The 22,513-nt window shown below is 40.1% G+C and overlaps 1 protein-coding gene across 1 annotated transcript in view; it reads left to right on the top strand.

Moving 5' to 3' along the window:
- The window catches only part of PLA2G4A (phospholipase A2, group IVA (cytosolic, calcium-dependent)), a 135,480-nt gene that overhangs the window by 14,991 nt on the left and 97,976 nt on the right, over positions 1–22,513 (top strand). The window contains exon 2 of the mRNA XM_005868493.2: positions 8,859–8,961. Within this exon, the coding sequence (XP_005868555.1) occupies positions 8,929–8,961 (33 nt within the window). The 5' untranslated portion in view covers positions 8,859–8,928. The remainder of the gene's footprint in view (positions 1–8,858; positions 8,962–22,513) is intronic.

The raw sequence follows: 22,513 nt of genomic DNA, 5'->3' as shown, positions 1-22,513 counted from the left end.
TCCCAGCACCGGGATCAGTGGAGCAGCGAGGCCTCCTGGCACTGGGATCAGCGTGACAGGGGAAGGCGCCCCAACTCCCTGATCGCCCTGCGGCTCTGTGTGTGACAGGGTGCAGCACCCTAACCCCCTGATCGGCCCTGCTCTGTGTGTGACAGGGTGCAGCGCCCCAACCCCCTGATCGGCCCTGCTCTGTGGGTGATAGAGGGCTGCTCCCCAACCCCCCCCAGCCCCCGCCATGGGCCCTGCTCTGTGTGTGACGGGGGGCGGTGCCCCAACCCCCTGATCCGCCCTGCTCTGTGTGTGACAGGGTGCAGCGCCCCAACCCCCTGATCCGCCCTGCTCTGTGTGTGACAGGGTACGGAGCCCCAACCCCCCTGATGGGCCCTGCTCTGTGCATGACAGGGGGCAGCGCCCAAACCCCCTGATTGCCCTGCGGCTCTGTGTGTGACAGGGTACGGAGCCCCAACCCCCCTGATGGGCCCTGCTCTGTGCATGACAGGGGGCAGCGCCCAAACCCCCTGATTGCCCTGCGGCTCTGTGTGTGACAGGGTACGGAGCCCCAACCCCCCTGATGGGCCCTGCTCTGTGCATGACAGGGGGCAGCGCCCAAACCCCCTGATTGCCCTGCGGCTCTGTGTGTGACAGGGTACGGAGCCCCAACCCCCCTGATGGGCCCTGCTCTGTGCATGACAGGGGGCAGCGCCCAAACCCCCTGATTGCCCTGCGGCTCTGTGTGTGACAGGGTACGGAGCCCCAACCCCCCTGATGGGCCCTGCTCTGTGCATGACAGGGGGCAGCGCCCCAACTCCCCAATCGGCCCTGCTCGGAGCCCGACCAGGGTCTGCACCTAGGGATTGGGCCTGCCCTCTGCCACCCGGGAGCAGGCCTAAGCCAGCAGGTCATTATCTCCTGAGGGATCCCAGACTGCGAGAGGGCACAGGATGGGCTGAGGGACCCCCTCTCCCCCCCGAGTGCACAAATTTTTGTGCACCGGGCCTCTAGTATTGATATAAAAAAAGATGATGATGGATACAATAGTGCACTCCCCTAAATAGCTCTCTGTAGAGAAAGCTTTGAATTTGGAAGCAGACAAGTCAGAGGCCTAATATTCTTTATTTAAAAAATTTTAATGGAGCAGAAACAGCAATATTTTTTAATCTCTATGAAAAGACATTGTCAAATATGAAAAAGTCATTATAAAAGAATACTCAACAAATTTGCCTACTTGATTTTGTTAGAAATCTCCAAAGAGCCAAATAATTCTCAGGAAGTTGAGGCAGTTTGGGGGAAAGCATCAGTTTCATAAACAACAATAATATTAACAAACTAGAGGCCTGGTGCACAGAGTCATGCACCAATGGGGTCCCTTGGCCTGGCCTGTGTCCTCTTGCAATCCAGGACCCCTCAGGGGATGTTGGAGAGCTGGTTTCAGTCTGATCCCGCAGGCCAGGCTGAGGGACCCCACCAGTGCATGAATCCGTGCACCGGGCCTCTAGTATGCATATAAGATCTTTGGTTAATCTCTTCCCACCCTCCCCCCAGCAGCAACCTAACCCACAGCCAATTCTGTGAGGAATCGGGCTCCCTCCTCCTTTTTCCCTTCTCTCTGGGTCTGGGGTGTGGGTGAAGCAGATTTGGGGCCAACAGAGCCCCAGCAGCAACCTAACCCACAGCAGATTCTGTGAGGAATTGGGCTCCCTCCTCTACTGGTTGGAGCATCTGCCCCCTGGTGGTCATTGCACGTCATAGCTACTGGGAGAATGGTTGGATGGTTGCTTAGGCTTTTATATATATAAACTAGAGGCCCAGTGCACAAAATTCATACACTCGGGGCGGGGGGTTCCCTCAGCCTGGCCTGTGCTCTCTCACAGTTCAGGAGTCCTCGGAGGATGGGGGATGTCTGACTGACGGCTTAAGGCCCACTCCCTTAAGCTGTCAGTCAGACATCCTTAGCGCTACCATCCTTAGTGGTGGAGGCTCCTGCCACCACCACTGCACTCACCGGCCGTAAGCCTGGCTTCTGGCTGAGTGGCACTCCCTCTGTGGGAGCACACTGACCACCAGGGGGCAGCTCCTGCATTGAACGTCTGCCCCCTGGTGGTCAGTGCGTGTCATAGCAACCGGTTGTTCCACCATTTGGTTGATTAGCATATTAGCCTTTTATTATATAGGATGATACTTTGATGTATTTATGACCTACTAGGTACTAGGCTTGATGATTGACATACATTTTCTCATTTCATCCTCCCACTGTCTCTCTGAAGTGTGGGGGTCATTTCCCCATTTTACAGATAAGGAAGCTGAGGATCAGGATCACACAGGCCCAGAAAGGAGGAGATAGGCTTGGACTTCACTCAGTCTGGCTCCAGGAGAGGAGCCTGCCACCACGTCAGGGCTGAACTTCTCATTACCTCCTCTCGTCTGTTACACAATGAAAGGGAGGGAATGAGAAAGGGACCCTTTCCTCCAGATACCACAATCTAATAATAGCCCCTTCTCTTCCTGTTGTCCTATCACCCTCTGCAGGGAAGGAGAGTTGATGAAACCCTCCATCTGTGCTTCTGGCTCTGGTTCACTTTTCCCCATCTTGCCCTGCCAACATGACTAAAGGGGTTTGGGACAGACCACACATTGTTAAGCATTCATTGAGAGCCAACAGTTGCATCGCATGGACAAGTGTGTATCCAAACTTCCCTCTCATTAGTGTTCAGGAAGTTTCTAATTACAGGGCAGCCAAAAAAAAAAATTGAAAAAAAAGGAACCATAAAACTCTTGCTTCAGACTTAAAAGACTGTACACTCACCAAGAATAGTTATTCAGCTCAGTTATAAAAAACAAAAAAACCCAAAACTACTGTTTTATGAGCATTCATGAGAGTGGTTGTGCAACCTTGTTGTAATAAGGTTTCCAGGACTGAGCTAATTGTGGGGAAAAAGCATTTTCTTCATTTAATATGGCTAGCTTAACAGAAATGTCTTAATTCCATAGAAACCTAAAATATCTGCTGCTACTATTACAGATTAGGAGGGAAAAAGGATGAATGGGTGCCTATTTGTAACTGGAATTGAAAAGGCCGTCATGTCTGACAATCAGGACCAATGATTATCTTGAAGAAAGTGAACTTTAGCCGATATGACCGCTTTGTTACTTCTTTCAAACATGACTGTGGAATGAAAATTCTCTATATATGAATATATCTGTATTATTTTTTAATTTGTCAATTACAGTTGATAGTCAATATTATTTTATATTAGTTTCAGGTGTACAGCATAGTGGTTCGATATTTATGTAATACTAGGGACCCAGTGCACGAATTTGTGCACCTTGAAAGGAACTGTGTGCTGCGAGGCTGGGGTGGGCACAGGGGCAGGTCTTGGCCCATCCTCTGTGCCCCCGCTCAGCCCCTCCTGCTGCGACCCCCGGGCCCCTGTCTGCTGGCAGCCCTGCTCCCGCCGCCGCTGCTCCCATGCACTGATGGTACCGGCCCCGCTCACATTCGCTGACGGCATGGAGCAATTGGGGCCAGCGTCTGCAGCGGGTGCTAGCGGCGGCTGCTGCCCTGATTGCTCCCTAGGAGTAAGGGGAGGTGGAGAAGCCCTCAAGGGTGATCAGGGCCGGCAGCCACCGCTTGCACCCACTGATGGTGCCCAGTGATTGGGACCAGTGCCAGGCACTGGCAGCAGGTGCAAGCAAGGCCAGTGCTGGCAGTGGGTGCAAGCAGTGGCTCCGGTGCTGGCAGCAGGTGCTAGCGCTGGGCGGGACTGCGGCGTGCAGGAGCAAAGAATTTTCAGTAACCACCAGAGGCTCGTCCCCATGACAGTGACCGACACCCTGCATTGATCTGGCGCCCTCGCTCACCTGCTCCACCATTCCGCAGCAGCCAACACCTGCTATGTTCCACACACGCCCCCTGGTGGTCAGCGCACATCATAGTGACTGGTTGTTCGATTGTTCCAGTTGTTCCATTGTGTATTTGCATATTAGCCTTTTATTATATAGGGTATGAAGTGATCCCCCCGATAAGTGTAGTGCTCACCTGGCACCATACATAGTTATTACCATATTATTGACTATATCACCTATGCTGTAGTTTACATCCCCATGACTATTTTGTAACTACTGTTAAGACCTGTGGAAGTGGACTGCAGGATGCTTTGGGGCTATAAAGGAAAGCACAAGACCCCAGCTAGAATCGAGATGTATTGGTACATGTCAAATAATACAGGGGAAGAGATCTCAGAAAAATACACAAGACATCCATGAGAGAATCAGCCTTAACATTCACCAGGCTCAGAGGTCACAAAGCTAGCTTATAAATAGTATAGTGAAGTAATAACTTTATTTTCCCTCCAACATTCTCTAACAATGAGGGGTTAAAAACCAGAGCTATCAAGCTTAGAAAGTGGATGAGGAGGAATGGAGAAATCAGTGACCTCCCTTCCCTATAGGACTATAGGCTCTAGCTTGGAGAAGAAAAAAACAAAAACTTAAATTCTAAATCAAACTTAATTTTGGATGAATACATAGGCCAAGTATTTTAATATCTGAATTCATTTTTATATATCTATGTATCTATACCTATGCCTATAGCTATGTGAGTGAGTGTGTGTGTGTGTGTGTGTGTGTGTGTGTGTGTGTATACAACATAATTGTTAACAGAAAAGTTCTGAGGCTGACTGAGGTTTTAGCAAGTTAGGAAAAGTGCTAGCTCGGGATGCATTTAAAGAAAAAAAAGAGAGTTTATCTAAGATTCAGTGTCATGAATCATGTTTGCTTAATATCTATCATGTAGTTTCTAACCTAGTAGACCTGGACAGTTAGCTGTCCTAATGATATTTTCTGCTTTGGGCTTTAATATTGGGGTAGCATCTGTCCAGGTCTTGCTGCAAGGTACAGTAGTTATATTAGTGGTTACAGTGAGGATGCAAATCCAGTAGTTATGCTGGAATTGTTGGAAATGAGAAGACAAAGTCGCTGCCAGCAAACTTTGGGCACCAGCAACACATTTCCTCTAAACATTTTGATTACTGGTCTCATCCCTTCTGGCATTTCACTTGGTCTGCTTTTTATGTTTTTAATTAGAGATTGGTATTTAACATTCTTTGATATTAAGAATAGTTGGGAGTGAATAAGACAGACATCAAATTAGAATGCCAGTACTATTATATGAATTTCCTTCATATATAAGCCTATATTGACTAATATTTACCCATCTATCTATCCATCCATACAACAAATACCTATCCTGAAGCTACTATAATTTAGGCACTGCAGTAGACACTGGGGGAAACTGTAGGAACAAGATAAATGTGGTCCTGACTTTATGCATCTTTAGTTCTTTAGGAAAGGCAGACAATGTGTAAGTGGAATGAAAGGCGTGAAGAATTGCAAAGTGCAAATGGAGCCAGTAACAGGCAGACCACGCCTACCCTGCAGGTCATGGAAGGCTTCTCTGTGCAAGTGGTATTTAAGCTGAGTCCTGAAGCATGAGCTTTCTTTAGGTGAACAATAGTTGCCTGCAAGGCCCTACATGATCTGCCCCACCTATATTTCCAACGTCATCAGAAGCTACATTTGCTTTTGCTGACCATTCACCAGCCACTCCTCTTCTCTCAATTCCTCAAAAGGCCTGCTGGGAACACTATATTCTAAACCCACTCCCTCTCCACCCTCTGTGGCCAGCTCCGTTTCAGATCTCAGGCCTCAGGTTACTCTCTAGTTCTGCTTTTTTGCTTGTTCCCACCATTTCATACATCTTTGTTTCTAATAGTTTCAGACACTTCTTGGATTAGTTGTTTTCTGACTGCCCTCTAGAAACGTAAGTTCCAAAGGAAAAGGAAATGTATCTAATTCATTCATGTTTGCCTCTCCAGACCCTGGAATGTTTGACCGAACAGTAGTTATGTCTTAAATATTTGTTGAGTAAATGGATAGATGGAAGAAGTAGGTTACAGTCCTGAGTGGAAGAGAGTATGACACATTTGAATAAACGAGAGAAAACAGTATAGCTGCCACGCTGAAAGAAAAGAGGAAAGTTGGGGATAAGGCAGGGGAAGTAGATAGAAATCCAATCTTGAAGTCGTTTAGGCCAATATTTTCAAACTTCTACTAGTAGGTCATGAAATCAATTTAGTGGGCTGCTACTAGATGTAAACAAATGAAATAGATCCAAAAGCAGGGTACATTGTTCTTAGTAAATAAGAAAATTTCCATATTTTATTTATATATGTGTTTATATATATATACGTGTGTGTGTATATATGTGTGTGTGTGTGTGTGTATATATATATATATATATCCCAAAAATGTATACACACACAGACACACATATATAATATTTGTGTATTATATAATATATATTATATATATATTGCATATAATATATATTATATATATGCTGTATATAATATATATATTATATTTGTGTATTATATTGTGATGTAAAAAGTTTTTTTCTGCTTTGGTTTGCAGTAAATAGATATGAAAGCCACAGTTGTAGGCCATGTTAAGGATTTCTGATTTTGTAGTAAAGGAATAGGAAATCATTGAAACTATTTTCACAGAGGAGTAGGTTCCAAGATTCCTTTCCAACTCTAAACATTAATCATTCAAAGTGGTATTACTTTTAGCAATGTGTGAGCATGGAGTACCATTCTAGGCTGCCTTTAATGCCATGCCTAGATTACCTTATTATGCTTTTGAAGGCATAAGCTATGCCTTATGTACTATTGCATTGCCAGTGCCTACCTGAAATTAAGTGGATCTCTTGTGTAAAACCACTGTTTGTGAACTGAAAGTCTGTAGGTCCTAGTGGATGCTCTTCTGCTATGCCATGGTCATTGGCACTGTTTTTAAGATGGAAACTTGTTTTGAGAATAACTTCCATTGTCACCACTGTTTACTTTTTGAGTTTCCACTACCAATAGTAGCAAGTAAAGAATTTATAGAGCCATAAAATTTCATGATAGACACCTGTCTAACCATTTGCTCCCTAGCACATTGCAGAGTGCAAAAGACCTTGTGGGTATTTGTTGAATGATGAATCTGTCAAAAATTTTCCAAGATTCCAGTCACAACAGGAATTACAACAGACAGTACATCTTTCAAAGTAAATGTGTAGTTATTAGTGGTCAATCCCTGCAATCTTGATCAGAAAAATGAAAGCTAAAATGCATTTAGTATTTATGGTTGGACAGGTGCCTTGCACAGTAATGAACTCATTAGTTCCTACTACAACTTTTAAGATAGTGATAGTCACATTGATGGCAGAGTAACCTGGGTCTTATAGAATGTGAAACTGGAGTTTGAATCAAGGTCTTTCTGATCCCATATCCAGTGGTGTTTTCACCAAATTATGTTGCTTCAGTGAACAAAGATTTTGACACCCCAACAAAGAAGATATTGCAGGTGGCAAATAAGCATGTAAAAAGGTGCTCCACATCATATGTCATCAGGGAGTGGAAATTAAAATAACAATGAGATACTACTATACACCTATTAAAATGGCCAAAATCCAGAACATTGACAATATCCAATGCTGGTGAGAATGTGGAGCAACAGGGACTCTCATTCATTGCTGATGGGAATTCAACATGGTACAACCACTTTGGAAGACAGTTTGGCAGTTTTTTTATAAAACTAAACATACTCTTATCATATAGTCCACTAATCATGCTCCTTCATATTTACCAAAGTGGTTGAAAACTACCTCCACACAAAATCTTGCACCCAAATGTTTCTAGCAGCTTTATTCACAATCACCAAAATTTTGTAGCAACCAAGATGTCCTTCAGTAGGTGAATGGATAAATACACTGTGTACATGTAGAAATGGATTAAGTTAAAAATAAATGATTTTTCAAGCCATAAAAAGACATGGGGAAAACTTAAAATGCATATTACTAAGTGGAAGGAGGGAATCTGAAAATGCTACCTATACACTGTATAATTCCAATTGTATGACATTTGGGAAAAGATGAAACTATGGACACAGTAGAAAGGTGGGTGGTTGCCAGAGACTGGGGGCGGGGGCAGGGAAGGATGAATAGGAAGAGCACAGAGGATTTTTAGGGCAGTGAAAATACTTTTATGATACTATAATAATGGATACATGCCATTATACATTTGTCAAAACTCATAGAATGTACAACACCGAGTGAATCCTAAGGTAAACTATACACTTTGGATGATTATTTGCCCATGTAGGTTCATCAGTTGTGACAAATGCACCACTCTGATAGGGGATGCTGATAATGGGGGAGGGTAATAATTATAGAAGAAAAAGTATCGAGAGGTTTTTTTTTCATTACAATATCTCTTACTTAACTGCTCCCAAATTAAACTGGTTCCTTAGAATGAACAAATCTTTCTTTTAAAATGTCACCACTAAAGTTGAAATTCAGCATGAATATATTTTTTAAATTCTTAACAAGTAGCTATGGTGAAAAAATATTCCTTTCTTATCATGAATTTGCATAATACTGACCCAGATGAGAAAGCAAACAATGGCATGTGGCTTTTTTCGTTATAAACAGTACGAGAAATAATTTGCACTTTCCGTAATTTCAATGAATTTCTCATAAAACACTTGGCAAATTCAAAAAAAGTCCTGGAGTTTCTTAATAATTACTCACAGAATAAATTTGAACAAATAAATATGGAAATTAAACAGTACTATCAAAATAATGTTTGTCCTTTCCCGAAGTTCTATGTGTAAACCAACTCTTATAAACAATTAAGGGACTCAGTCTCTCTGGTCCCCTTGGGTAGCCTTTTCCGTCCTAAGGTTCATACCCATCATCATTCCAGTCTTGGAACTACATCCAAGAGGAAGCTTAACAATGATTGTTTATTTTGTAGGTTGTAACGAAGCTAGAGTGCCAGCGAAGGCCTTTGAAGTGTGAAGAGATTTCCTGTAGTTGAAACCAGAATGTCGTTTATAGATCCTTATCAGCACATTATAGTAAGTCATTTGCTGTTTATATATACTTTTTATGGGAGGAAGGTCCGTGTACTTCTGGGACTGAATATTGCTGGTGTTGATTGTAAAGTAAAACTCTATGACAAACCCTGGATTTTTTTTTTTTTAATGAACTTAATGTGGTAAAGATAGGCTACAAATCAAGATAAAACTAACCCAGTTCTTTTCATCACTGCAAGTTTCTCTAAAAAGAAGTACTCAGAGGGAAAAAATACCAAGACATCTGCAACAGTATTGAACTTTCATGGAACAAGAAAAAAATGTAGTTATCACCTAGCAATGATCAACCTGCATATGTTATATCCATCACATGAATTGGTGGGGAGAAGATAAAAGAACTATTTTTTAAAATATATTTTTTATTGATTTCAGAGAGGAAAGGAGAGGGGAAGAGAGATAGAAACATCAATGATGGGAGAGAATCAGTGATTGGCTGCCTTTTGCACACCCACTACTGGGGATTGAGCCTGCAACCTGGGCATATGCTCTTGACGGGAATCGAACCCGGGACCCTTCAGTCTGCAGGCTGACGCTTTATCCACTGAGCCAAACCGCCTAGGGAAAGATAAAAGAACCATTGAGTTGCAGATTATATTTTGATATCCATTTCCAGGGTAATTGATTCTGTAACCTTTCCCTTAGTTAGAAATATTTAAACAAACTTTTCTATGGATGGTTTATTTTTGTAAAAGAGTTGAGTGATTCAAATTTTAGGATGTAATTTTCCAAACTTCATTGGAAGTATACCCTTTTTCTTCTGATAAAAATTAAATAAAAGAGGAGAAATTTCTTTGCTGAATTTAACACTAGAGATCCAGTTAGGTTTATAGGGACTAGAAATAAATGTTATGGATATTAAGGATCCACAGTCTTATTTTTACTTAAAACGAAACACCGTTCTTTAACCCCACATCCTCTCTGGCTACCATCCTTTCTCCGTCCCTGCTCAGATAGCAAGGATTTATGTGTTAGGGTTCTTTGCAGCTCCTTCTTCCTCTCTGTTCACAACTTGAATCACTGAAAACTGATCTCAGCTCTTCCACTTTACAGAAAGGTCTCATTTGGTGAATCCAATGCTCTTTAGTTCCCCCATCCCACCCCTACCCCTACCTCTGCTGCTCATTCACCTCTTCTTGAAAGTCTTCTCAGTTTTCTCTGGTTCTGTTTCAGTTTCTTGTTTTCTTGCTGTTGATTCCTTCTCAGTTTTCTTTGAAAGTTTCTCTTTCTATTTGACTTTTTAATATTGAAATATAACATTCCACACATGAACCCATCATCCAGGTAAAGATACACAACATTGTAAGTACCCCGAAGAGTTGCTCATGTCCCTTCCAGTTAAACTCCACAAAGGTAACCAATATTTGATTTCTATTGTTATAGACTAGAGGCCCGGTGCATGAAATTGGTGCACTCGAGTAGGGTCCCTCAGCCTGGCCTGCGCCCTCTCACAGTCTGGGAGCCCTTAGGGGATGTCTGACTGACTAAGGGGAGCAGGCCTAAGTCGGCAGCCGGACATCCTTAGCGCTGCTGCAGGGGCTTCCACCACTACCACTGCTCTTGCCAGCCATGAGTCTGGCTTCTGGCTGAGCAGCGCTCCCCCTGTGGGATCGGGCCAAAACTGGCTCTCCAACATCCCCCGAGGGGTCCCAGATTGCGAGAGGGTGCAGGCCAGGCTGAAGGACCCCACCGGTGCACGATCGAGGCCAGGGAGAGACGCGGGAGGTTGGCCAGCCAGGGAGGGACTGCGAGAGGGCTCCAGGTTGTGTCCGGCCCGTCTCACTCAGTCCTGATCAGCCGGACCCCAGTAGCAAGCTAATCTACTGGTCAGAGCGTCTGCCCCCTGGTGGTCAGTGCATATCATAGTGACTGGTCAACCGGTCAACTGTCTGCCCCCTGGTGATCAGTGCATGTCATAGCGAGCAGTTGAGTGGCCTTAGCATATCATTAGCTTATTACACTTTGATTGGTTGAACATCTAACCAGTCGACTGGACACTTAGCATATTAGGCTTTTATTATATAGGATACGTTTTGCTGTTCTTGACCTTCATATAGCTGTTTGTATTCAACATTATATCTGTATGACTCATTCATGTTTTTGCGGTAGCAGGATTTCACACTTTTACATTGCCATGTAGTAGTATTTCATTATTTAAATATACTATAAGCTATTTATCTAGTCCACTGATAACTGTCAACTCCTCACTGAATGGCTATGGTGCCTTTGCTGAAAATCAAGCAGCCATATATGTGACCTGATTTCTATTCTGTTCTGTTAGTCATTCAATCTGTGTTTGCCCAGTACCAATCTATGTTAATTTCTCTAGCTTTGAAATGTGTCTATGTAAATTCTCCAACTTTTACTTCTTGGAGATTGTCTTGGCTATTTTCAGTACTCTGCATTTTCATATAAATTTTGGAATCAATTTATCAATTACACACAAACATACACACACACAACTGCTGAGATTTTTATTGGTACTGTTATAAGTCGATAGATCAGTTAGGGGAGAGATGACAATGATAACAATATTGCATCTTCCAATTCATTAACAACCCATGAATCTAATCCAAAACAAATGTTATTTAGATTATCTTTAATTCTCTCAGTAGTGTATTGTAGTTTTCAGTGAGAAATCTTTTGTTTCTTTTTTTAGATGTGCTTCTTGTTAGTTAATATTTTAGTGTCACTCTAAAGATAATTAAAAATTTAATTTTCTGATTAGTTATTGTATTTATATAGATGTATAATTGATTTTTTTGTTGATACAATCAATTTATTGAATTTCTTTATAATTCTAGTTGTTTGTGGATTCTTTTGGGTTTTCAGCTTACACATTCCTGTTATCTATAAATAATGCCAGTTGTATTTCTTCTGCATACTTTTTTGTTTGTAATGATTATGGACCAGCATATTGTCTATTTTGATCCATGTTTCATATACAAAAATATAGTTCATATTTGGTTTTGTTTTATGAATTTTGGATATATTTTATTAGTGCATGTAACTTCTGAATTATATATATTTCTGTTTAATTGATATTTTATCATTATGAAAGGTCTTTTTAAAAAATCTCTAACAATGACTTTGTTTTTAATTTTACTTTGTATCTTGTTAATATAATCTCTTCTAGTTTCTTTGATTACTATGTGCATCCTTTTACTTTTGATTTATGTTTTTCCTTCTTTTTAAAGTGTTATCCTTGTGAAAAGCATATAATGATGGTTTAAAATGAGGTAACTATTGTTTTTTGAAACCAATATCCTACTTTCCTTTCACAGTTATGGTTTTTCTATAGATGAATTTAAACAATGAAGGTATATCCTTTTCAGGGTTTTTTTCATAGTAATTAAGTTTTCTGTATCTTATATGCAGATTCATTTTTCTCAGCCCCGACCTCCAGAGAAGTATGTGAAAACCACATGTCTATCACATATTCTTCACCTTCCCCAGCGTTGGAGTTGGACACTCAACCAGTGTTTTAATTTATAGCCCTTTTAGACGAAGAGATCCTAAGAGCCTTATAGGTTTCTTCATTCTTCTTGTTCTTGCTGTGTATGTAGGGGAAAAAAAAACTGTGTGCTATGTGTATGTAAATTTTTGTGTGTGACAACATCCCCTGTTGTTTTCACAGAATGATACTTTTCAAAACATATACACGAGCACACTCGGCACAAATCAATTTTAGTAAAAAAGGAAAGTGGGGGAAGCTAAGCCAGCTAGTTAGTCATGAAGAGTGCCAGATGGGCCCGCACAGTTTTGGCTGCCTCGAGGCACAGAGGATTGACTCCTGGTCCTGCCTGGGATGCAGTGACATGTTGGAGAATCCTGTGGCCTAAAGCAGCAGATTCAGCCAGCAAGTTCTTTTGCTCCCAGTGATACCGGCTTTTAAGAAAGTGGTAGAAGCCCGGTTGTAGTGGCTCAGTGTCTGAGCATCAGCCTATGAAGCAGGAGGTCCTGGGTTTGATTCCCAGTCAGGGCACATGCCCAGGTTGTGAGCTTGATCCCCAGCAAGGGGCCTGCAGGAGGCAGCCAATGGATGTGTCTCTCTCATCAATGTTTCTATCTCTCTCCTTCTCTCTCTCTCTCTCTGAAATCAATAAAAGTATATATTTTTTTTTAAAAAGAATGTAGTAGAAAATAGAGGGATAACTATATGGCGTAGTTCAGTGCTTCCCAACTTGCAGACTATTTGTGTCTCCATGACTTACTAAAGTTCTTTGGGGCCAGAGAGACATCCACGTTACAAGGATAGATCATTGCAAAGTATAAAATATTTATAAAAATTTCCATCTTTTTACTATAAAAACATGAGTCACTTTCCTGGAGTGAAAAGAAAACAAAGCCACGCCTCTTCCCACCACCTATGAGCAGTCTAGGGGCCCTGCCCCACGTCCACAGAAACAAAGGCTGTCTTCACATCAGACAGACACTCGGATACACCAGCATGACCGCCTGCTTCCATACAGGGGCCTCTGAAAAATGTCATTGTAGGATGATGGGAAATTTTACCAAAAAATTATGAAGATATTATTCTAGATTATTACAGTAACAGAGGGTGGGGGGAAATGCTGGGTAAGTAATCAAAGAACTAGTGTTTCAGTGGGCAGTTTCGGCTTCAGTTACGTGCTCATAAGCACTTGAACTCTGCGTTTTAGCTGCTGTGTGCGGAAAACAGGGTATGAATAGTACCTGCTGTGTCTGTTTCACAGGGCTTTTATAAAAAAAATAAATTATGTGTACAAAAGCATTCTCTAGTAACTTAATTAGGTATATTCCCAGGGGACCTCAGGAGATGAGATACTGCTACTGGGAAATCAAAAATATAAAGGCAATAGAAGTACTATTGCACAAGCACAGCACTGTGCAAAAGGTAATATTGAGTTTTATGGCAAATAGTATAATTTTTGTGAGCATTAGCAAATTCCAGAAAGCGAGTACAAGAACAGTTAAGTGATCATCTTTAAACCTTTCCTACTGCCAGCCAATTCCCGCCCCAAGCCTCTAACCTGAGGCCAAAGCATACACATTTATTTTATTTTATTTTTATATATTTTTATTAAAGAAGAAGGGAGAGGGAGAGAGAGATAGAAACATCAGTGATGAGAGAGAATCATTGATTGGCTGCTTGCTGCATGCCCCACACTGGGGATCGAGCCTGCATGTACCCTGGCTGGGAATTGAACCATGACCTCCTGGTTCATAGGTCGATGCTCAACCACTAAGCTATGCCAGTTTGGCCAAAGTTATTTACAGTAACATCCAGGTTTCTGCTTCTCCACCACAGATCATAGGTCAGAAAGCCCTAGAAAGTCACCAAATTTACCTTTCAGTTCTTGAATTTCTATTTGGTTCTTTAAAAAATTTTCTCAGCCATTTTTAAAAAAAGTTTCCAGTTCCATATGGTCATAGTTAAGCTCGACTTCCATTTCCTTGAACTCTAGTGTGGCTGTTTCTTGGGTGGGTCTGTTTTTGTGCCCATTAATTAATTGTGCTGGTTTGTTCTCTTGGAGTCATACCTCCTCATGCTCCTAATTATCTTTGATTTTGCTAAACATAATCATGAAAAATTATCTGTAGAAATAATTCTTCAGAGATCATTTTATTTGCTTCTGTCAGGCTCCCAGGGAAGCTAGAAATCTGGGACAGATGTAACCCCAGTTTTAGGTTAGCTGTTTTCTGGGCTCCCTCGATGACACTAAACTGGGCTGCCAGACATGGAAGGGCTGTTTATAGTTATTCCTGTGGTGCAGTCGATGGAGTTTTCAACTTGAAACAAGGGGGTGGTTTCTTAGGGTCCTTATCTTCAGAAGACCAGTGATCCTTCAAGGCTACTCAGTCTCTAAGTTGCCTCTTCTCTGAATCAGCAAACGCCCCCTTGGCAAGATAGGGCTCACCTTTCTGGGTTTCGGTGCTCTCCGGGATCACTGGTATGTATCGTGGTGATTAAGGCCCTCCCAGCCTTTTAATTTTGTGTTACTGTATTAGAGTTCTCCAGAGAAACAGAATTAATACGAGATGCATACAAATATACATACATGTACCTGGTATACATAATGTCTTAATTCATTGGAGTTGCTATAACAAAAGGCCACAGAATAGATAGCTTAACACCAACATAAATTTATTTCTCATAGTTCTGGAGGCTGGAAAGTCCATGATCAAGGCATGAGCATGATTGCATTTGGTGAGGCTCCTCCTCCCCCTTTCTCTCTGAGATTTGTCAGTCTGTTCCATGCTCTGGATCTATTTTGTTTGTCAGTTTATTTTCTTCATTTGATTCCACATACAAGTGAGATCATGTGATACTTCTCTTTAACTGACTGGCTTATTTCACTTAGCATAATACCCTCCAGGTCCCTCCATGCTGTCTCAAAGGTTAAGAGATCCTTCTTTTTTTACAGGTGCCTAGTATTCCATTGTGTAAATGTACCACAGCTTTTTTATCCATTCATTTACTGCTGGGCACTTGGGCTGTTTCCAGATCTTAGCTATTTGTAAATAATACTGCTATGAACACTGTTGTGGATTCAATAATATCATCTCTGGCACTATCCCTGAAACATAATGAAAAGTCTCCTATTCAGGTCGGAAGCTAGGCCTGATCATCCTAGCTTGAAATTTTATGGAAGAAGGGAGAGGGAGAGAGAGATAGAAACATCAGTGATGAGAGAGAATCATTGATTGGCTGCTTGCTGCATGCCCCACACTGATCGAGCCTGCAGAGAATCATTGATTGGCTGCTTGCTGCATGCCCCACACTGGGGATCGAGCCTGCATGTACCCTGGCTGGGAATTGAACCATGACCTCCTGGTTCATAGGTCGATGCTCAACCACTAAGCTATGCCAGTTTGGCCAAAGTTATTTACAGTAACATCCAGGTTTCTGCTTCTCCACCACAGATCATAGGTCAGAAAGCCCTAGAAAGTCACCAAATTTACCTTTCAGTTCTTGAATTTCTATTTGGTTCTTTAAAAAATTTTCTCAGCCATTTTTAAAAAAAGTTTCCAGTTCCATATGGTCATAGTTAAGCTCGACTTCCATTTCCTTGAACTCTAGTGTGGCTGTTTCTTGGGTGGGTCTGTTTTTGTGCCCATTAATTAATTGTGCTGGTTTGTTCTCTTGGAGTCATACCTCCTCATGCTCCTAATTATCTTTGATTTTGCTAAACATAATCATGAAAAATTATCTGTAGAAATAATTCTTCAGAGATCATTTTATTTGCTTCTGTCAGGCTCCCAGGGAAGCTAGAAATCTGGGACAGATGTAACCCCAGTTTTAGGTTAGCTGTTTTCTGGGCTCCCTCGATGACACTAAACTGGGCTGCCAGACATGGAAGGGCTGTTTATAGTTATTCCTGTGGTGCAGTCGATGGAGTTTTCAACTTGAAACAAGGGGGTGGTTTCTTAGGGTCCTTATCTTCAGAAGACCAGTGATCCTTCAAGGCTACTCAGTCTCTAAGTTGCCTCTTCTCTGAATCAGCAAACGCCCCCTTGGCAAGATAGGGCTCACCTTTCTGGGTTTCGGTGCTCTCCGGGATCACTGGTATGTATCGTGGTGATTAAGGCCCTCCCAGCCTTTTAATTTTGTGTTACTGTATTAGAGTTCTCCAGAGAAACAGAATTAATACGAGATACATACAAATATACATACATGTACCTGGTATACATAATGTCTTAATTCATTGGAGTTGCTATAACAAAAGGCCACAGAATAGATAGCTTAACACCAACATAAATTTATTTCTCATAGTTCTGGAGGCTGGAAAGTCCATGATCAAGGCATGAGCATGATTGCATTTGGTGAGGCTCCTCCTCCCCCTTTCTCTCTGAGATTTGTCAGTCTGTTCCATGCTCTGGATCTATTTTGTTTGTCAGTTTATTTTCTTCATTTGATTCCACATACAAGTGAGATCATGTGATACTTCTCTTTAACTGACTGGCTTATTTCACTTAGCATAATACCCTCCAGGTCCCTCCATGCTGTCTCAAAGGTTAAGAGATCCTTCTTTTTTTACAGGTGCCTAGTATTCCATTGTGTAAATGTACCACAGCTTTTTTATCCATTCATTTACTGCTGGGCACTTGGGCTGTTTCCAGATCTTAGCTATTTGTAAATAATACTGCTATGAACACTGTTGTGGATTCAATAATATCATCTCTGGCACTATCCCTGAAACATAATGAAAAGTCTCCTATTCAGGTCGGAAGCTAGGCCTGATCATCCTAGCTTGAAATTTTATGTGATATTGGCTCCCAGAAACATGGCAAGGATTAACAAAAAAAAAGTATTTGGATAGTCATTGATTAAAACTGAGCACTTTTCTTTCTGATTGGTGTTTCAGGATTCTTAGGATATATTCCTAGAAGTGGGATCACTGGGCCAAATGGCAGTTCCATATTTAATTTTTGAGAAAACTCCACACTGTTTTCTATAGTGGCTGCATTTGATTTTCTTTTAATTATGTCTGCTAGAACTAACAAATTCTGTTGTTAAATCAGGTGTTTTGGACATTAGGATTATTTGTGTAAATAGCCAATCCATGATATTGGCCCCTAGGAACATGGCAAGGTTAGATAGCACTGTAGATTACACATATATAAAGTGATTGCGCTTATAAAATGTGGGAGAATAGTAACACACTGCCTGTACCTCCTAAATGTATTAGAATGAAACTCCACACCAGGAAGTGAAACCGAAATAAGTATCCTATTTTATTTTATTTTTAAAAATAGATATTTTATTGATATTTTACAGAGAGGAAGGGAGAGGGATAGAGAGTTAGAAACATCAATCAGCTGCCTCTGGCAACTCCCCATCCCCCACTGGGGATTTGCCCTCAACCCAGGTACATGCCCTTGACCGGAATCGAACCTGGGACCCTTCAGTCTGCAGGCCGACGCTCTATCCACTGAGCCAAACCGGTTAAGCTTAAGTATCCTATTTTAAAAAGTATCATGACTCTTGGATGCTACCAATGCAGCCATTTTTTTCTTAAACCTTTCTGAGACCTGTTTGAAGTTGCCTGCTGCTGATTGTGGAGATCACAATGTCTGGGTAGTACTGAGACTCTATAGTCTTTATCAGAGTAGCAGTCTTTAGTTTTAATTGGAGGAAAAAAACATTTGCATGAAGAATCTACCTTGTCCTCCACCAGATTTGTTTTGTGATTGTTCCTTCTGGTTCTTTTTATAACAGTAGAACTTTTAACAGATTAAGAAAATCATCAAATTGATTTTATATAAATTGATTCTTTTTTTCCAATGTCTAATCATTTTAGTTACAGATGTCAACATAATTCTCCAGAATGAATTTAATATAGTAGCTGTTTTCATAATGACTGGGTTATTGTAATATTGAAAAGAAAAAGGGCTGCGGTCTTTGGAAAAGATTATAGACAAAGGAAGACCCTCAAAGTAAGGTAATCCAAGACCTGAAGGCAAAGCTTAATCTTGGTGACTAAGTCAGTATATTGAGCTTATATTTGACATCTCAATTGAAATATGGCATCTCTTTTGGCCAACTACCAACTAGCATTGTGCTGAGTCATTTGTTTCCCCGGGAACACTGTTGTGGATTCAATAATATATTCTCTTTTGGCGCTATCCCTGAGACATAATGAAAAGTCTCCTATTCAGGTCAGAAGCTAGCCCTGCTCATCCTACTTTGAAATTTTATGTGATATTGGCCCCCAGGAACATGGCAAGGATTATCAAAAAAGTATTTGGATAGTCATTGATTGAAACTGAGCACTTTTGTACTTACTTTATAGATACTCTCTTATTAATCCTTACAGCTCCCTAGAGATTGGTATGATTTTGATACCTCTGTTTTGAAAATAATTTTCTTAAGATACACGGTGTTTTCAAAATGAACTTGTAAAAACCAAGAAGGTGGTTGGTTTGCTCCTTACAGTATTTCATTTTATAATGTTAAGAAGACAGAATTGAGGCTGATGGAAATAAAAGCAAATTTAAATGCAGAGCTGAATGATAGACAAAATAACCCAATTAATAGAGTTCAGATCCACTACAGATACAATAGACAGAATAGGTGGTAACTTTCTATACCACTTTAGTAAATGGAAACAGTATTTTTTTTTACGATTAAAGGTATTGGGTATTGGTATTATTATTCTCTGTGAAAGTAAAGGAATATAGAAAGAGTAAAACATTGGGAACAGCAAGCAAGACTGGGTTATAATTCAAGTTTAACTTTTAATGTTTATGAGATACTGGGAAATTAGACACTCAGTCTCACTTTCGCGAGTACAACTTATCCTTAAATGTAAGTAATAATACATATTTTATAAGGTTTTTGGGAAAATTAAATGAAAATTTACATCTACTAGAATGTCTAGCATAGGGCTTATACTCAATGAATCCTTATAATAACAATATCTTTTTCAGTATATGTTATTAATAATCATCTGATGTGGAGAAGCACGGGACTTGGTTGGAAAGTCTGTAAGGAGGAGTCTCCAAAAGGTTGGGGGCCTCTTAAGGGGACCTTGCTGAAGGCCGCAGCCCCGGCCTTGACTTTTTCAAACAAGTCTGAGTCCCCAGGTGTTTTGCTGGAATCTCTATGTTTAGTCTTTTAGATTCAACCTTGTAGAACAGCCGTGGGCACACTACGGCCCGCAGGCCGGATCCGGCCCGTTTGAAATGAATAAAACTAAAAAAAAAAAAAAAAGACCGTACCCTTTTATGTAATGATGTTTACTTTGAATTTATATTAGTTCACACAAACACTCCATCCATGCTTTTGTTCCGGCCCTCCGGTCCAGTTTAAGAACCCATTGTGGCCCTCGAGTCAAAAAGTTTGCCCACCCCTGTTGTAGAAGCAAGTGCTTTCTCAAGGATACTTACCCTGCTGATTGTAGAGGTTAATTTTAGTTCAAGCTGTTGTTACAATAAAAGCCTAAGGAGGCAGGCAATCATGGCTGCTTGGTGCCTATAGCCAAGCAGTCCCTTAGCCTCTCTTTCACAGAAACTTGTGTCAGAGTAATCCATTCATCCATCGCTCGGGGTCTGATGGTCCGTCCCAGCAATCTGACATATGAATAGATGTGCAGCAACTTCAAAAATTGTGTTAAATAATAGGTCAGAATATTACTAATAATTTTTATTTTACATGGGAGTTTTTTTTGGCATTTGAAAGCCCATGTGGTCTTAGAAGTTCTAGGATATGAAAAAAAGATCATAAATGATTTGGAGTGGTGTGTTATGACATATCATAATTATTAAGTTCACTTTAGTGGAGAAAGCAAATCCTTAAGTTGGGCTTCAAGAGCACCTACTTATTCTCTTTCAAGCCCAGGAATTATTTGTCTAGAATTTTTTTCTTGCATGTGAATGTCTAGTTGTTCCAGCATCATTTTCTAAAAAAACTATCTTATCTCCATTATATTGTGCTTTGCTCCTTTATCAAAGATCAGTGACTATATTTATGTCATTCTATTTCTGGGCTTTCTATTTCATTCCATTGATCTATTTGTGTATTATTTAACCAATATTATACTGTTTTGATTACTGTACAATTATAATAAGTCTTGAAGTCAAGTAACATCATTCCTCTGACTTTGGTCTTTTCCTTAATATTGTGTTTGGCTATTCTGGGTTCTTTTCCTTCCTATATCAACTTTAAAATCATTTTGTTGATATTCACAAAATAACCTGCTGAGATTTTGATTGGGATTGTATTGAATCTATAGAGCAAATTGGGAAGGACTAATAATCTTGACAACATTCAGTCTTCTGTCTACGAACATAAAATACCTCTCTAATTATTTAGATCATCATTGCTTTCCTCATATAGACCTCTTACATTTTAAAAATATGTTGTGATTTTCCTCATATAGACCTTTTGCATTTAAAAAATATTTATACATAAATATTTCATTTTGGGGAAGTGTGCTAATGTAAGTGGCATTATGTTTTTATTTTTTTGTTAATCTTCACCCAAGGATATTTTCCCACTGACATTTAGAGAGAGTAGAAGGGAGGGGGAGAGACAGAGAGAAAAATATCAATGTGAGAGAGACACATTGATTGGTTGCTTCCTGCATGCTCCCCAACCAGGGCCGGGGATCAAGCCTTGACTGGAATTGAACCTGGGACCATGCAGTCAATGACTCGATGCTCTATTCACCGAGCCAAACTGGTTAGGACAATGTTATTATGTTTTAAATTTCAAATTCCACTTGTTCATTTTTGGTATATAGGAAAAAGATTGACTTTTGCATATTAACCTTATATTCTACAACCTTGCTATAATTACTTATTAATTCCAGAAGTTTTAAAATCAGTTCTATTGTGTTTTCTACATAGACAATCAGGCCATCTGTGAACAAAGACAGTTTTATTTCTTCCTTCACAATCTGTATATATTTTATTTCATTTTCTTGTCTTATTGCATTAGCTGGATACCTAGTAATAATGCCAAAAAGGAGTGGGAAGAGCAAATATCCTTGTCTTGTTCCTATTCTTTATAGGAAAGCTTTTAGTTTTATGCCATTAAGTATTGTATTGGCTGTAGATTTGTTTTAGATTTTCTTTTTTATCAAGTTGAGAAAGTTTCCATCTATTTCTAAATTGCTGGGAGTTTTTATCATGAATAGGTGTTGAATTTTATCAAATAATGCTTCTGCATCAATTAACATGATCATGTGATTTTTCTTCTTTAGCCTGTTGATGTGATGAATTATATTAAATTGATTTTTTAATGCATAACCAGCCTTGCCCACCTAGGATAAATCCCACTTGGTTGTGGTTATTATTTCTTATATATATTGTTGAATTTTATTTGGTGAGAATTTTTACATCTATGTATATGGGAGATATTGGTCTATAGTTTCCTTTTCTGGAAAGGCCTCTGTCTGATTTTGTTATCAGGGTAATGTGGCTTCATAGAATGAGTTAGGAACTACTTCCTCTGCTTCTATCTTTTGGAAGAGATTGAAGAATATTGGTGTAATTTCTTCCTTACGTGTCTGGTAGAATTTATCAGTGAATCCATCTGGGCCTGGTGCTTTCTGTTTGGGAAGGTTAAGTATTGATTTGATTTCTTTATAGACATAGGCATATTCTAATTGTCTTGCTACTTGTGTGACTTTGGGCAGATTATATCTTTCAAGAAATTGGTTCATTTATTCTAGGTTATCAAATTGTGGGTTGAGAGTTGTTCATAGTATTCCTTTATTATTTTTTTAATGTCCATAGGATCTGAGGTGATCTTCCCTCATTTATTTATATTTGTAATTTTTATTCTCTCTATATTTTTTTCTTATTTACCTAGCTAAAGGCTTATGAATTTCATTCATCTTTTCAAAGAACCAACTTTTGGTTTCATTGATTTTCTTTATTTCCGTTTTCAATTTTATTTATTTCAGCTCTAATTTTTACTATTTTTCTTCTGCTTACTTTGGACATAATTTTTCTAGTTTCCTAAAAAGTAGGGACTTAGGTGATTAATTTTAGATCTTTTTTCCCATATATACAGGATATCTCAAAAGTGTATATACTACTTAAAGCT

The sequence above is a fragment of the Myotis brandtii genome, unplaced genomic scaffold (genome assembly GCF_000412655.1).
Source record: "Myotis brandtii unplaced genomic scaffold, ASM41265v1 scaffold270, whole genome shotgun sequence".
NCBI lineage: Eukaryota > Metazoa > Chordata > Mammalia > Chiroptera > Vespertilionidae > Myotis > Myotis brandtii.
Note: the sequence above shows the minus strand (reverse complement) of the source record. Positions and strands in the feature narration are given on the sequence as shown.